This window comes from Trichoplax adhaerens, genomic scaffold, assembly GCF_000150275.1.
Source record: "Trichoplax adhaerens TRIADscaffold_11 genomic scaffold, whole genome shotgun sequence".
In the NCBI taxonomy this organism is placed as follows: Eukaryota; Metazoa; Placozoa; class Uniplacotomia; order Trichoplacea; family Trichoplacidae; genus Trichoplax; species Trichoplax adhaerens.
The window spans coordinates 2056538-2075063 of NW_002060953.1; the positions used below are offsets into that span (position 1 = coordinate 2056538).

General features: G+C 31.3%; 2 protein-coding genes across 2 annotated transcripts in view; both read right to left on the reverse strand.

Moving 5' to 3' along the window:
- Positions 1-3356, reverse strand: TRIADDRAFT_59607 (uncharacterized protein; the record flags this gene model as incomplete). Its single annotated transcript, XM_002115638.1, has 11 exons — positions 1-187; positions 514-608; positions 796-940; positions 1282-1351; positions 1470-1551; positions 1633-1716; positions 1793-1881; positions 1978-2075; positions 2169-2262; positions 2350-2403; positions 2729-3356. 11 exons carry the CDS (start codon positions 3354-3356, stop codon positions 1-3), a joined length of 1626 nt encoding a protein of 541 aa, XP_002115674.1.
- Positions 3357-11328: 7972 nt separating this feature from the next.
- TRIADDRAFT_59608 (uncharacterized protein) overlaps positions 11329-18526 on the reverse strand; it is a gene marked incomplete at both ends in the record, with an annotated part of 9761 nt that continues 2563 nt past the window's right edge. The window contains 16 exons of the mRNA XM_002115639.1: positions 11329-11661; positions 11774-11836; positions 11934-12134; positions 12308-12478; positions 12959-13069; positions 13272-13442; positions 13563-13726; positions 13823-13973; positions 14038-14412; positions 15130-15294; positions 15543-15689; positions 15890-16043; positions 16136-16326; positions 16496-16826; positions 17046-17473; positions 17784-17935. Coding sequence (XP_002115675.1) covers positions 11329-11661; positions 11774-11836; positions 11934-12134; positions 12308-12478; positions 12959-13069; positions 13272-13442; positions 13563-13726; positions 13823-13973; positions 14038-14412; positions 15130-15294; positions 15543-15689; positions 15890-16043; positions 16136-16326; positions 16496-16826; positions 17046-17473; positions 17784-17935 — 3308 coding nt within the window. The remainder of the gene's footprint in view (positions 11662-11773; positions 11837-11933; positions 12135-12307; positions 12479-12958; positions 13070-13271; positions 13443-13562; positions 13727-13822; positions 13974-14037; positions 14413-15129; positions 15295-15542; positions 15690-15889; positions 16044-16135; positions 16327-16495; positions 16827-17045; positions 17474-17783; positions 17936-18526) is intronic.

Sequence of the window (18526 nt, forward strand, 5' to 3'; positions counted from 1 at the left end):
TTAAGATTCTTCCATCGCTTTATATATAAGTGATTCTGCTACTTGATTATAATAGATACGACAATATGGTGAGCAAGATCGAAATATTAAAGGTAAGGTATGCACACCAAACATTCGTCCTGCAGGGCGAATAACTTTTAACCCCTCGCCATAAATTGGTCCTCCACAGCAAAGGCACTGACGTTCCCTAAATAACGTGAGAAAATCATAAAATTATTATATTTTAATACATGATGTCTAACTAGATAAATTCAAAGAGGGAATAAATATATTTCATTAATGATGTTGTTTACTAATGTCTGTTTAAGTATGCGCATTGATTTTTAAATACTAGAAAATGACAACTTGGAATAATGTGTACCACAGAATGAAAATTAAATTATATACAACTATATGTCATCTGTTTACAGGAAAATTGTAGCTAGATTACCAGGGTAACATCCCTAAATTAAAGCTGTCATATTAGATTTTATCGGAGAATTAGTGTTACAATACTAATTAAAATAGACATACTTGCTTAGTATTTCTTCAATATTTTCTGGCAGAGATTGGTATCTTAGATGGAGTCCACTTTGGCGAAAGACGATTGCTGTTATATCCTTTAAAGGCTGCAAAGTCCAAATTCATTATTTAATTGCGAGATTAGATCATACATAGTAAATTAATTTTTGCTCATTGTATGTAGACTCTAGGCTAGTAAGATATCAAAATGAATTTACAGTATTAATTTCAGTCAAAACCTGATTAAAATAGTATTTGAATATTTTGTTAAATTTTTTTACAAAATACAGATACCTGCGGATCATTTTTAGTATAATTAGCCCAGAATAGTGGATGGATGTAGTTATTGGCAATATACAAATGTTTGAGATCTAAATTCATGACATCGCATGGTAAAGCAACAATTTCATTTCCTTCCAAGTTTAAAATCCGAAGATTTCTATTTATTGTGAGAATATGATAGTATTATCCAAATTTTATGACTAGAAATCCATAATAAATGACTTGAATAAATTTTTGATATAGACTAATATTAATTATAAAATATCGCAAAATTTAATTACTGGAGCTTTCCAATGTTTGGGTGAATTTCAGATATTCGATTGTATGAAAAATCCAAATGATCAAGTTCCTTAATATTGTAAATGCTAAACAATTCGTTGTCATGCTTATGAGAAAGGGTTAAATTTTTTGATAAAAAGGCAGCAATTACCGCTACAAAATTCAATCTTAATGTAGGAAGAATCTATAATCTCAAAACGAAAACATGACGGTCTTTACCTTTCCGGTAAACTATTCAATAAGCAGTGAGATGCGCCTAACGTTTTAAGGTTGGATAGCCTGTCAATGTCTGTAGTTACGATTAATAATTAGTTTTATACTATTTCAATCACATCATTGTTAAGATCATATCAACAAATTTTATCGGGTAGAAGAAAGCAATCTATATTGTTTGCAATAACCTTTACCTGTAGGAATTTCCGGAATTGGGTTATTTCTTAAATAAAGTACTTCAAGATATTTTAATTCGTATAACTCCGAAGGAAATTCCTGGAATTTGATCATTAATATGATAATCTAAGAAGATATGGCTCAAGCTTAAAAGTAATCATCTTCAAAACATATTCTTACCGTAAAATTATTAAATGACAAATTTAACCAACGTAATGTTTGGAAAACAGGTGATAAATTAGGTAAGGAGCTTATAAAATAGGCCTGTACAGATGTTAAGTTCATTTAAGATTTGAATGGTTCATAAATTATGAAAAGATATGTTTACACAAGCATTTACCTTTAAACTTAGAGAGAATCCTTTTGCTTGGATCATGCAATTAAATACCGCAGCTTCTGATGGATTGACATCTAAATTACCTTCCATCGCTATTACAAGAATTTTAGAATAAATATTATTAAAAAGGTAGCGTAGTATAACTGATGGTATTATTATTACTATTCAATTAATTAATTAGATTGAACCTAAGAGAGGAAAATTCGCGTCTAGATCTTGGCTTTGCTCGTTTTTGGATTCATTTAGTTTGGACATGTATTCTGATTCAGTATGAGCGTCCACTTTCCTGATTAATTTTTTAAGCGTCAGTATATCGAATGTACAGGTCTAAGTTGACCATTTGTAAATAATTTTTTTTGAATAAAAACTATTAACAAACCAAGATGATGAACTTCTTGTATAACTTATGCTACTTGCTCCAGGTGTGGCAGCATGCCCTCTAACATATTCATCTAACTGTTCTTTCTTAGATTCTACATTAAAAATTTAATATTATTTGTAAACTTGAATTAGCTAAATTTCTTTACGCTATTTATTATAGCTTTATGCTTATTACCAACCTATTAGCAATTGCTTATATGGCCGACGTGGAAGCTTAACAGCTGGTAAGTCGACTAATGAAAATAACAAAGTGGCTGAGAAATTGACAATAAATACCCTACAATGACTGCGGCCATATTTATTAATTGTATGATAATCAAAGGAACTACAAAGTCCAAAGAAATTTTTTTTTAATGTCGATAAGAATTGCCACAAAAATAATTGTAATCCTATCAGTCTCAAAAAGCCTCTATGAAATAAACTTTAGCGGAGCATACGTACTTTATAAGCTTCGACATAATCTATGCTGGTAAATCAATGTAATGGTAGACATGCGTAAAATTATTGACAACTGCAGACTAATGTGACAAACTGTCAACAAAACCTTCTGAAGCTTACTGTCATCAACGGAAACTTGAGCAGGCTTCAGAGTTTTATTTGAATTTCGGGCAAAAATGGCTACCATTTCATCATAATTCTTTTTTGATAACATTAAGCTACGAGCAACAATCGTTAAATCGTTACCCTCCACCTGTTTGGGATTAAGTTTGAAATCATCAAGAGTGAATATTGGGTTGGATTTAATAAATACGCCATATTGGTCTTGATAGTTAAATTTCGCAGTAGGTTTTGTTGGTTTTGTATAACGACGTCTTGGTAAAGGATCGGGACCAGCTTCTTTCACAAATTCGATATCCTCTAATGTTAAACTTTGAAGAAGCTTATTTCCAACTATGCTAGTTTCTTCAACGAAGGAAGTATGTGGCGTAGGAGCTCCAATATCTGCTTGGTTTTCATCTAGATAAGCTGCTTGATCTTCTGCTTTATCTTCTGCTAGAACATGTACTTGATGCTGTTTGTCGCTTAACTTACTATCCGCAATTGATAAAGAATCGCTCGATATAGTTGTTATATTGGGTGATTTTACCTGAGATTCAGTTGATGTTATTTCTTTTGTAGCACCTAACGTAGGCGGTAAACTTTTAGCAGGTGCTAAAGGACGACGCAGTAGTTTACTTTTAGCCATAACTAACTAAACTTAGACTCTCAACATCATAATATCATTGTCTTAAATGAAACTCTTAGTATTTCTCAAGTATTTCATATCGCCAAATAATTTATACTTTTACCGTAAATGGTCAAAGCTCATAATAAATTACGAAAAATAGCATAACGAAATAAAATTTCGAGTTAAGGCCTCAATTGCCTTTTGTATATCAAACAGTTTTGTAATCTTTGTTGATAGCAGCGAAATCTATTATGTTAAGACCGAAGTGAAATTATGAAATTAAAGTTTTAATTGTGCTATACACCAGATTCTGCGATGTAATAATCAGTGTAAAACAATCTAAATAAGCCAACAGTAAAGATTCTCGATTTCATGTAACATACGTAGTAAGCAAATGCTAATGTTGTTTATTTCCAATCGAAAAGAAATGTTGAAATTGATGACTTTCGATGTAAGAAATTGATAATAACACTTATTTCTTCCAAACAGGCAACCAGTAGAGTTGAGCCTGCGCCTGCCAAATAATTGATAAGCCTTTGGATAAATCAAGTGGATTCAATATCATTAAGAACAGCAGATTTAGCTGTATGTTTGTTGGAGATCGAGCTGCTAAAGACATAGAGTAACGAGGCCTATCTTCATATTTTTGCTTATGTTACCATGGTTACCGCCATCATAAGTTTTCTTTCGATAGCATACTGTAGGCAAAATGATGGCTTGTTAGACTGCGCATGCTTTAAGAGATAATTAGGTAAGATTCGTCACAGTAATACATGTTAGTTGGAAAGTAAGCATAGCTAAAATAGCGACGTATACATCCAATTTAGGTTAAAGTAGCTCAATTGCCTAGTTGCTTAGCTATATCTGGTTCTCTGTAAATTTCTTGATAGTTATTCACTTTATGTTTACATCATCAACAGAAGTCCGTACTACACGTTGATGTTAATTTAATTTAATATCATACAAATTTTTATTAGTACTAAAATCGCTCAAAGGAACATCATGGGTAACGATAATAAGCATTATGCTTTTATCAAGCTATTATATGTTTGCAGCTCAACGTTACAAATTATTTAAAATTTTAAATAAACTCTAAATATTGCTTTAATATTACTCGATTTTTAATTACACACAATTATAGAAAATTGTTGGTCGGCAATTACCTAGATTGCTTGTAGTAGGTATAGTCATAGAAGTGTTCAATTATAATAAGAATTCATTATAATGGATAAAGTCATATCGCCAAATAAATCAATAATTACAAACTACAGAAAGTTGATTCAAACAATTTTATGGCAATCAAGTAGTTTTAAAATTTTGCTCAATATTATTAAGCACAGTTTTAGTCCTATATTAAATAAAGACTTTGGTAAAATTATAATAATTAAAATAACATTGACACTATATCGTGCAAATAGAAGTACACTATCTTTTCTATTAGTATAATACACATTTTCGATTAATGAATGCAAAAATAGTTATCTACTTATTCAGAAGCTGTTGTTGCAGCTCTAAATACCTGTAGCTAGTTCTATTCGAAATTGATATTTTTAATAAAGGATATTAAAAACTGTAATCAATAAATTAAATTCGTTCTTTTCTCTTTATACAAACTTATGGTTTTATACCTTTGGCTTGATTTAGATAAGTTTAAGAGTTCAATTACACGTTATGCTACATTACTGATAAACTACTGCTCAAACTTGCAACTGTTGCATGTCACAACTCAGTATTTGGAACAAGAAAAACACAAAGTCAAGTTTTGAACTAAAGTCGTTAACAACAATTATCTTTATTTAAGAGAAACTCTGACTATATAGAAAACTTCTATGTATTAAGAAGTTATTATTGCTATCTTTATCTCCTAATTTAGAGTTTATCACTCTTGTAAATATGTAAACAGATTTTCTTCCTGTATACCACTTTTTCTAAGATTCTTGTCTAAGACAACCGTCGCTGACTATAACATCAAACATGTAATCATGATTACATTATCGAAATACTCTAATACTAGTTTTATTAAATTTATTATCAATAAAGTATCGGTATATTAGCAAATGCATAAAAATCTCCTAAAAGCATAAATGTCCTATTTTAAGAACTATTTTTACTAAAGTACAATTTAATGTCCAAAATTATAAAATTTATACTTTAAAATACTAATGGTATTGTAACTCTGCAACCTTGCCACACTGTTTTAGCTTCAGTTAGCAAAATCAATATTTATGATTTAATTACGAAAGAATTTAATTAATATCTGAGTAACAATATATTTAGATATAAACTAGAATAACGGTATAATCTTATGATCCTACAGTCCTATTGAATTTTTTATGAGTTGTGAAGACCATTGAAACTTCATTACAAAATTTAAATTTTTTACAGAAAACTAAATATTTTCATATCATGAGGCCTCTTATATGATGGCATCAACTATCTTATCGCATATTGCGATGTTTTGGAAGATTTGTGTTATCATATTTGCAGAAACTTCTTGATAATTATTTTATTAAAATAGTAGTTTTTATTGCAAGTAGTAAGGGAAGAAAACTATATTAGGTGATGGTGTGCATAACGACGTGACTAATCAAATAGTAGTGACTATGTAAAGTAAGTAAAGCGAGCAATCTTGCCGCATAACTAGCAAAACCAACCAATGATGCAAGTTTATGCTTTTATTATGTAAGAAGCACAACTGGAAGACAGTACTTGTAAACACGAATGGCTAATAAGAACATTTTACTTCTGTGTTAAGGCAATTCTACGATATCTTAAAAGAACATACAACGATATTAAAATGTAAATTGTTAATTATTATAGATTATACATTTATGAGGTTGAGCTATAGTGAAGAAGAGAAAAATTCTTACTAAGAATATTTTATACCGTATTTAGAAACATATACTACAAATACTGCTTTCAGAACAAATGCTATTTGAAACTATCACGTATATTAGGTACGCTAGATTTCATTTACTTGATGTTCCATAGCAATAGAGAAGTTTTTGCATAACTGCAGTATTAATTACGGGTCGGAGCGTGATTTTAGAAAGAAGAATGACGCTACACTTCAGCAGAGCAATAACAAATTCAAGAAGTACTGTACCAATATTATTAACAGGTATAGGTTAACTAATATGTGCATAACATCAATTATCTTAATGAGACGGATGCTATTCAGTAGAGATGGCTTTAATAAGATAATTATCATCATGATCTACCGAACAAGGAAAAATTGTGATTTGTTCTGATCAAAATAGAGTTGGCATGCGCCCATGACAAGGAATCTGAATTGCATGTAGCAATTTCATGGTGATATTGTCGTAAACGTAAGTAACGCCATTTTGTCGATCTGTAATAATATCCTCTTTAACTAGCATAAAGTATTTTAAGGTAGACGATGATAGAAGGTATAAAAGATTTTATTGAGATACAAGTTATAGGCTAACAATGATATGGTTGTTATAGATAAGGTATTTGAGATAGCAGGAACGTAGGAACTGACTAACGAGTTAGCTTACAAGGGTATTTATAGGTTTTAGATGAGATTGAGATAATGTCATTATATGTATAGCATGCCGTCTATATGTCGTCATGATGTCGTACATTATGAATGTAATGCAATACAGTACTTAAATGGTATATGATAAGTATTCGTATATTAGGATATTACTATACTAAGTATCTTCTATATAAGATCATAATGTTACAGATCAAGTGCTATAAAATGTTTATTTGGCCATAAATCAGGAGCATACCATAAGCCTAATCTGGTGCTAAGCCTTAGATAATTTAGATCGCTTCCTTTCATTTAGGGTTGCAAGTCTTTGTTTAGCAACTAACAATTAAGAGCTATGATTAAAACACAATATTCAGCTACAATTACCGTAATTTATAACTGAAATTATTTGCTCAATAATTTATTCTTTTACCAGAATTTTCTTTTTTTTCAATTAAAAATAATCCCTTACCCCTTCTGGGGCATACATAGCCTGAAGAAATGTTAATCATTCAATATTTGCAACAAATCTCTAGACAGCAAATATAGTCTTATAAAGTCGCAAATTGAAATCAGTTAGTGTTCCATACGATTATGTTAGCGTATTCTTCTCTCCAAGTATTTACGATCGCTTCAAAACTATTTCATTTTTTCGATACCACATCTTTTTTAAATTATCATCCTTAATAGTTAGAATTTTGATACAGCAAAATATTTAATCACTTTCCCGGTTGTAAACAAAGGTTGACTTTGGTTTATTTAAGATATCGTCAGAGCCCAACTTAACCATCTAATATTAAGGGGTAAATATATTTTAGTCAAACACCATCATAAAGTGAGAAAACTTGAATAGAGCAGTAGCTCACTAGTAATATCTGAATTTATGTTACTTCCGTGTTATTAATAATAAGAAGAAATAAAAAGATAAATTTAGCGAAGTTGTTGGTTGTAACTGTTCCATTTAACTTTGTTATAGACAGCAATTTAAATATTATAAGATGAAAATTTAGTAAGATTTTTACCCATGGTATCCAGAATATCATGTCGGTTAATGATGCGAAGACTTTTAATAGTTTCATTCATGTCAAATTCTGATTGATTACTTTCATGCAGAATGATCAGATCATCTTTGATCGTTTTACTGCTGAACTGTCCCTTTTTGGTTTTAGCTACCACTTGAGGATCCAATTTGCAGCTAATCTTGGCCAATCTTTGTCTATATTATTTGCTATAACATAGAATATACTTTTTGGATCTTTACGATAAAACATTACAATAACCATTAATAATTTAGATAGAAAGCCACTAGATAATTAACAGTACCGCTTCAATTATTTTCTTCCTCAGACTCAAAAATTTATTACTGTTAACAAATGATGCATTAATCGCATACATAATTAACGCAACCAACATTTTGAAAAAATTTTTACCACTATCAGTAATTCAATTAAGCGAACCTTATATATCTTGATAGAATGCAGTAGCAACTAGAACTTTAAAATTTTTTAGCTTTCTAGATCGTAACTGTAGTACAAAGACATTATTGCTATAATATATTAATGGATCACCTGTCATCAATTGTTCCCTGAAATCTTGTTCCGTAGACATGATTTCATTTCTTAAGAATTGGTTTATCGTCGCTAAAATCAATCGTAATAAGACTGTTATGTACTTTCTTTAGTTTCAATAGTTGATGCATAAAGTATGAACTGGATGAAAGCGAGAGTATATACTTCGCACTAATCGATTTAAATAAGATATAACTACAACACTCGGATTTGGCTATTTTTATTCAAGCAATCTAGAGGATCGTTTTACGAGAATCTTAAGATTGTATTATGATGTTAGCTTATTCTCAACTATGAGCAGGTAGTCGGTACAAATTTAGGCTCCATCTAGTTACTGTACTTTCATTATTTTCCTAAAGCTACAACTGCTGCTAAGCTTTGCTTCTGATTTCGCTCGCAACAATGTTTGCAGTATTTGTACTTTTCACGTTATTTCTCAATGCTTTCATGCTGCTTCGCAATAACTACTGTATTCTTATACGGATAGTACAGTAGGCAAGATGTTCAGTTTTATATAAGATACTAGTATCTATCTTTAAATTGCAACTGACTTAATTTCTATTGACTTATCTAACCCTCTATCATTGGTAGTTTGAGACCAACGTAATGATAAGATTGACTTCTTAACTTACGTAAGTCTGAATATCGTCTGACTGACTAATACCTTAAAGTCAACATTAAGCTAAATTAATAGATTATGCTACAGAAAATACTACATATAGAAATTTCATTTTACGGCGTATCTGTAAAACTACGTCGGTTGTTTTTATATTTACAGTTACGAGAGTTCCGAAAATGATTTAAATTCTCAAAAGAAAATGCCTCTGTTAACGTACAGTATATTGGACGTATTGTATGAGAACGAATTCATCCGCGGATACGGGAAATTCTGGAGGTAGTCCGACTAATGTACTCATTGGACTACTTCTGCACAAATAATCAATATCTGACCAGTATCCGGTAGTCCTGGGTTACTCTTTATTCAGGACTAAGTAATGATCCAAAATAACATTGAATATTATTAGAAATTGCGATCTAACTGAGACAATATAGATGACGATGAATCTTATGGATGCCTAATCAATATCAACCTCTGTTTACAGAAATCGAAGTAGCATGCAAATCATCTAGCTATCATTTGGATTGTTATCTAGTTAGCATAATCACGAATTAATCTACTTTACAGTCAGTAGCGAACGATACCTTGATCGTTTTTCGCGTAGATAAATGTTCAAATCTGGAAAAATGCTGCAACTAATCCAGCGCGGATTTAGCTTTTGAGCGTAGTAGAAATCAGCAGCCAGATAGTATTAAATAAGTAATTTGGTGTAGTAGAAATTAATAACCTTACAGTAAATAGTTAAGAGTAAACTGCAATATATACCTGACACAATAGCATACTGTACAATGTACATGAGTAAACAGCATCGGGTGAAATATATAACGGAATACTCCAAGAGTGATTTGTAATACATTGCAATAGCTATACTGTATACTGTACGGTAGAAGCTTACTTCATTTATTTTATAAAATACTGTACGGCAAGAGGCAATTTAGCTTAATACTTTAATAGACTGTCAAGTCATTTTCAATGATAACATCGACTTCCTCGACATTATAACAAGTGGAAAAGTAAGTCATGCTGTTTGCATTATACGAAATAACATTCAAAATATCGAATAGTTTTATATCACGAATTAGCTGACGGTATATCAATCTCTTTTTATTGTTAATACCGTATGGATATAATTAATACGCTGTTTCTAACGCATACATTTGGCGTTTTACCGCATGCAACTTTTTTTCATCCCGTTAATCGTGCATAATTATAATAAATTGGCGGCTTAACGGTACAGAAAGTACATAATAGTGCGCCTTTAATTAACATTTTGACATTCGCACCGTCATATTTGGCGTAATACAGTGTATCACTCTCTTTTTATATTTAATACTACATGGTTATGATTTGCAATTCGTTTTGAATGCTCACATTTGGCGTTTTACTACGCTGAATACTCTTTCAATACTGCTAATACTGCATGCTCATACTGTAATAATTAATTTAGCGGTTTTACTGTGGATCAGAACACAGTATGGACACACGTGAATTACTGCACTCAGTTTGCTAGGTACACATTCTTCAAGTTACGGTTATACTGTATCCAATGAACTGCTTAGTTTACGTGTCACAAACGAAATAAAGACTTATCCATTTCACAGAGGTAATAGATTGTAACTTTCTATTGCGCTAAGCGATCCTCATCAGGCGTAAACAATTTATGAAACGAATCTTAAGGTCTGAATTAGAATTGACTTCAAGGGTAAAATAAGCACTTTTTGAGGTAATAATATCACCTAGCAAGGTACCAAAACATTCTGAGTGCTAATCTTCGGAATGATAAGATGAACTATAGTAGCAATAGCATTATTTGATTAATTAAAATGGATGCAACCAGCTAGTAAATATGGTAGTAAAATTGAAATGGAAAGAAAAGGTCACTAGATAGTAACAGCTTTTATTACAATTTATTGGGAGTCTAATGCTAACAGAGAATAAGAACTAACTATTACCAGCAAGATTTCGCTTTATATACAAACGGCAAAAATCATCAGCCGTCTTACAAGTTTGTAGCTTCCTAATTAATACAATAGGAGCTTCTACTAACACTATAGTGCCTTACATTATCGTCTGTCTTTCCAAATGCAGCATAGTTAACAACTGATTACATTGTTCAGATATACTTTTAGTCGATAACACTATCATAATCATCAAGATAGATAAGACATCTCTACCAATATAGGATTTCCTATATTAACGTCAATAGCTATTTAACTTAATTAATTTCACTAACGCTACAAAATTCATTAAGCAAGCACTGAAGGATATTATATAAAAGCCGTCAATATTTTTGTTCATTCAAACTCACAAACCATAATACTCATCTTGGCTACTTGCCATCAAGTTAATTGACTGAATAAGGCAATTGTTATATTGACTTTGTTGGCAGCAAATTAATAGACACTGCTGTGGATTGAAGCAGACTTTCCAAGGTTGATAGTACGGAATATGGATCACATTTAATAATTTCATTGCAAAGCGATCGTAGAAGTAAATGATGCTTTTCCATCGATCTAATGCAATGAAATAATCACTTGACCACAAACTGTCTATATCTTGTAAATATGGCCTGAAAGGAAGTCTTTGCATATTCTTCTCGTAACCTTTCATCAGAACTCTTAGACGATGATCAAGTAACTAGAATTTATGAAAATTTAATAACCAATAAATATTCAACTTTAGAACAATTTATTGGGTATTTACCAAACTTATTACTCTTATATCCTTAGTATGAAACCTTGCCACTTACTACAGTTTGCTTTCCTCGCACAATTAAAAATAATTCCTTGGCATCTATGGAAGCATACATCGCCTTAAGATAAAAATATCACGTGATGGTTATATTCTGACTTTATGCTGAACTTATAACTTCCTTAAGCCACTACTTTGAATCAAGTAGTAATTCTTACTAATATGTGAGCATTTGCTTCACCCCAAGTTTCAATAGCATCATCCCAGCGACTGCAATCCAATGACTTTGCAATAAACGTTAATTCACTGCTTGGATGAATGGGAACTGTCATTTTGCAAACTATTCTTTCCATACTACTATCCAAGGTATGGCTATAAGGTGATTTGATCGAAGTGCAGTCTTGGCCCAATGTAAACCACTAATAATACGTAAAGTGTAAAGATATTTTATGACTAGGGTCGCTTTGAAAGATTTCGATATTGAACATTTTAATTATCGAATACACGAAAAATTCTTTAAATTCTATACAGATAAAGCAAATAACAGATATCTCATCGAGATTTTTAATTTATATTAGTTTAATTAACTCACTTGAATTTTATATTGTCTAACACCTTCCTCCATATATTGTCTAGTAATTAAATTATCCCCGTCACAGTATATAATGTCAATTTTGCCGCTTAATGTATTTTCACCATAGAAAATCTCTTGCTCATTTCCAAAATCGCCCACTCGAATAATGATTAACTGTTCAACTTTATACTATCACAGAGAAAAATTGCAAGAGTTGATGAGTTATTGTTGATTTAATTAAGAATCAGTGCAATTCCCTCATTTAATTACTGTCTTGAAAATATCGGTAAAGGATATAACTCAATAGCGTTGATCGAATTCCATCAAATTTGTTTTACATTTAGCTACTTTTAAAGATATACTATCATGAAGTAAATTGGCATCTTTGCACTCATTTCCTACACAAAAATGTATCGAAAGCTCTATATCGAACGATCAGGCTACATAACACGTCGCTTGATTCCTACCAGTTACCGTACACATAACAGTAGCAAAATAGAACAACTAGGTATATTTTTAATATAGCATTTAACCTACATTGTAAAATGGCTAAAGATTTAGCGTATCGTTATCCTACAGTTTGCTAAAACTGTGTAACTTCAATTCAATACTTTAAATGAACAGAACACTAGATATCTTTTCGATTAATATTTCTACATTGCAACTTACCAAAACGCGTAAAACAAGGATTACAGTATTTTCCTCTTCTCGGTATCTCGAAAAAAGGACTTCAATTTTATCCAAATCACAGTTTAAAGATTTTAGGTATACCTTGGTTGACTTAAAGTAAATGAATTCTCTATCCAAATACTTATGATTAGCCAAGCGAGAAGGTAGATCAAATAAGATTGTTAATGATAAACAGGATAATTAGATAGGAATTATAACCGATCATGATTTCTCAAGATGCTAACAATTTTTTCGGACTAAGTAAAAATCAAGTGCTTCTAACTTTATCCAAATAGACCCAAATTGAAAATACCTGGATTTCGATATAATATAGACGGCCAAACGGTTCATAGAATAAGATTCTACTCGAATATCCTACTAGAATAGTCTGTTCATATTCACCAAAAATAAAACATAGCTGGGATGCAATTTTCTGATCCATCATATATTCCAAAGACTGCTGAAGGTTCATTCCTTCCCAAATCTAACCACAAGGTGGATGACATATCGTTACTTTCAATAACAATTTTGGCGTGCAGTAATGAATAATGAGTCTCTTAAATCTAGTCCATCACAAGGTTCGACTAAATTTACCATAACTCACTTTTAATAAAAAGTAGGATTTCTCTTCATTGTGAAAGAATAGTGATGCTACTGGTTTTTCAGAACAGAAAGTGCAACTACAATCAATAACTTTAAGGTTATCTTCTGTATACGAACTTTCTGATTGCGGTCCGTTAGTAACATTCTGCCACTGCATATCATTACCTAAGATATCAAGCACGCCAGAGAATCAAAATAAAATCAATGGTACCATCACAAAAGTTAATATCTCGCAGCATAAAAAATTTAACGACTACTAACTCAGACCGATTCCAATTGCACTTTGGCGATACGATTCAGATGAGGTAAAATATAATAAGTGACTTGGAGATGTAAACACCAGACCCATAAAATATTCTACAGTTTCGGCCATTAAATAAGGTACGATTCTTCTAGAATCAACTTTATATATCTAAAATTGAAATAAATTGTCTAAGTTTAAGAAAATAGCTAATATTATAGCTACTACTACCAACCACAACTTTTCCTGCCAATGTTGATGGATCCTGACCCTCTGATGACATTCCAATGGCAATCCTTTCGTGATCGTCCGATATTGCAATATCTTGCAGTCTTTCCGAAAATCGTTGATGAAGTAATTCTTTGTTAGTTTCATTAACAAACCGAAGTATTAGTTTACCATGATTATTTATTACAGAATCATGAAGATTAAATACTTCATAAGCTAAGACGAAAATGGAAGGATTTTGATTGATATATTTTATGCAAGTTAAACAATAATCACAACTAAGTTGTTGATTCGATTCGTCTCGGCTGCAGTCTGCCTTTACACTCATATACGGATAGACTTTGAGCTCTTTCTGAGATTCTACATGATTCAAGTTCCAAATCTGAAAATGAATTGCTCCACATCAGGGATCAAGTAATCAATATAAATTTTAAGAATAAAGTAATTAGACCCAAAATAACCCCACTTTGATTTGACATTTTTCTATTTGATCCAATTTTATGAAACGCATAAACTTGCTATATTCGTAGCTACAAGACCAAACTAAAAGCTCTGAGGAATTAGTTGCGAATTCGCATCTCCTAATCACTTGCTGACAGCGTATAGATTGGTTCGTATTTGCGACATTATTACCATTGATTCTCCAAATCTTGACGTAATAAAATTATCAGTTAGAATTTACCAAAGGAGTGTTTTGTTACTACCACCAACATTTTTTAATTAATGATACTGTCAAAGTAAAATCTTTTTACTTCCATTGCTTTAATGCCAATATCATTAAAATTTCACAGCTATTACTTCATGAGAAATAGGGAAATTGATGAAACTCTGAACATAGAAAAAAGTTCTATTCGCGATATCGCGTACCGTTTCATTTAATGAAAATTAATTTTAATTGTTCTAAACTTAATCAGGGAAAATTGGGTGAACTTTAGGCTACTGGAAAGCTCAGTGCAACACTAGAAATTGAGGTAGATTCTATTCTCACATTTCCTGGTCATGCGATGCAAATTTCACTTCGCATGCCGAAATTACAAATTACAAAAACTAAGCATAGGTATATCTAGTAATGTCAACAATACTTGGACGAACGACTTACCACAATTTCCTTATCCTTGCAAGCTACCAGTAATGGATTAGAATCCAATTCTGGACAAAATTCCAACGTATGACATATTATGGAATCTACTGTTCTTGAAATTTGTGAAGAATTGATAGCAAATTTAACTGGACACTGTGAATCAATATTCAAAACTTTCCATTCCTAATTATAAAATACGTAAAGTAAAAAATAGCATATAAGTTCAGTATAGCAAAGACAACCTTTTCACTTTTTATAAAAGAAATTGGATCACAACATTTACGTCTAGGTTGTATTTGTAAAAGTATTTATGTGAATTGAATGTAAACTCTCTTAAAATTATCTTACAGTTTTGCTGCAAGACCATATTATTTAAACGAAGTGTAAATCATGTAAAATAAAACTGGTACTAAAGTGACTACTTAATTTACCAAGATATCGTGACTGCGATATATTCCGTATGCAACAAGTTGTCCATCAGGCGATATTCTAACTTCAGAAATTAGTCGATTTCCAAGATCGAGCCTGAACACTTCCTTAAACTGTTGATCTTTGCTGTCATTAATATACGCTTTCACCTATACGTATCGGTATATAATAATAAGGAGGAGACACCATCTTAGTAATGTTAAAATATATAAAGATTACATTTAAACAATCGCTATATAAGGTATTGCAGACGTTAATCAGCCATCAGTATTTCATAATATAATAAAGTTGTAGTATAAAATTGACGAAAAATTCACTGTTTAAAGAATAAAATTTCATGTAATCTTACGATAATGTTGCAATTCTCGAACTGTTGACTGATTCCAACGATTCTAAAATTATTTTTACGGGATTTACAGCATCTAGGTAATACATCGGATTCGTATAACCCGAAATGCTTTGACGTTTTAAAGGAACTCTCTTCAATATTTTCGCTAGTATAGCTAAGAAAATGTCCAAATATTTTAACCGCATTTAATCATAATAATGAGCAATAGCATCAAAATTTCTTTACGATCAGAATATATAAACTTACGCTATAATAGAGTAATACGCTCCCTTATTGATTTTTATATTAGTACGAGCCAATTCAGTTGCTCTATTAGCTATCCAACTTCCTTTTCGAGAGCAATTCAATAAAAACTGTACTACATCTAACGATGCCCAATCAAGGATACCATCATAACGACGGAATAAATAAAGTAATTCTTGAATATTTGTTGTGCTCTACAAAAATATCAGAAGTCAATTTAAAGTAACGTCCTGTTTGTAAGATTAATATTCCAGTAGAGTTCCTGTATATTTGCAAATTTTGTTTTAAACTAAATTTTGATTTACTGATTTTGGTTAGTGAAAACTGGCGTTAATTTACTGCATCTAGCTATCCTAATCTTACCTGGCGTTTTCTTACTAAATAGTGAATGTATTCTTGCAAACTAAAATCTAGATAATGCAGTGATTTGACTTCATTTACATGAGCTGCTATCCAGTTAAAATCTCGAAATAGAGTATCCAGTAATTCGTCAGCTTCGGCATGAATCGCGTCATATACGAGATACTGGTGGTAATAATTATCATTTTGAATGAGATGCCAATTCCCTTCACATTGCCATTTATATCCTCCTATTAGTTTCCTGTTGAGCTCACGGCTATAGTACTCAGAGACCTCACTACTATCTTCTGGCTTTTGCAAATAATCAATCACTAAATCATGTAGGTAAATTGTTCTAGAAAGAATATAATAAAAATAGCAGCTTTTTTATTAATTTAGAGTAAAGCTTGTACTGCTCAAATTTCTGTAGAAGCATCCAACTGGTACGAACACCAAAGTAGTATTTGAGATGGTGCCTCAAATAAGGTTAAAGTGCTATTGTTGTTAGTTATCGATTCGAACGAAACTGACATAGTTAACTAGTTCAATAAATGAAAAATTTGCTGATACTTACGCCTTTAATTTCAAATATTTTACCAATCTGCGCTGATGAAAATACTGTAGTAAATGAATAGCTTCATCCTGACTGCATTTCCATATAGCGGCAACTGAAGAAATTGTAATTTGCACTGGTCGAAATACACCCAGACATCGGAATCGCTGCCTTTGGTTATCATCTAATTGCTGGATAGATAAATTGATGATTTCCTTTGCTCCATAAGTGTTATTATATATATTGTCAATGCCATGCGTTTCCGATATAAGATTATCACAAATTTCGGAATTTTGCCGTAGCAATGCTCCCATTAAGTCTAGTATGAAAGGATTTTTTTCACTTTTGTCTACTACTGCAAATAGCAAATTTTCCAGTTTTATTTCTAAATCTTGAAAGCTACCATGCTTAGATAGTAAATCTATTGCTTCATGATCAGTCAATATTGCCTTTCATAATAAAATTAGGTTGTAGAAAACCAGAAAATTAATAAGAATTCACGTTTTTAAATAGTAAAACATTGATGACAATCTAGCAGTTGTAATAATCCAGTCTTTGAAGAAGGAGCTACAGTAAATATCCTTTTTAATAGCTACAAACATATTTGTTACTTAATTACTCAATATTATCCGCTTTTGAGTTTTAATAAACAACATTTGTCAAGCAAGCTTAAAAAAGATACTAGTAGCTGATTATATTTATGTTCTACAAATGACTATTAATCGTTGATTAATTGTACAGGTTTAGATTTTTACCAACCGGCGCTTCTATTCTTATAACGGTCAGATTATTTTCGGAAATGTTAAATCTGGAAGTTGTGACTGATTGATTAGCAAATGTCAGATATTGATAATAAGATTCATCCCAGAGATCGTCAAAGACGAACAAGGCATTAGACCTTTCCATTTCATCTAATCATACATATTCAATTATTAGGAAGAAAGTGCTTTATTAGCTATTAATATCCACTATATCTAATTAATAGAAGATAAAATTTCTAAAGTAAAATTATTGCTACCTTTAAAATAGTTTTCCATGAAAGTATTTAGGTGATATAAAGTATTTGGTAATTGATCACTAGCTATGCCAAGGTCTAGACATAGGCTTTTCAACTTAACAAGCAGCTCATTTTCATTGATATTTCCTGTTGAGCATGTGGAATCATTCAAGGTATCAGGTAATAATTGTAAAAATTCGTCTTAGCCGAGGAAAAAATTAATTGCAAACAAATGTATGAAATTATAACAGGCTTCATCTGAATGTGATTAAAGAAGCTTTTAGATAGATGAAAATTACGTATAGAATTTCTGGACTTATAGAACCCAAAGTTACACCAATTAAAAAATAATTATGATTTTACGAATCCATTTGCACCTTCTATCTTATCAGGATTCGATTACATAGTGTCAGAATAATCCAAAGAAATCGCAGTATTGTAAATTTTACGGTATAAATCATAATTTGATAAAAGATGTAAAATATGACATCATAATCGATAGTCC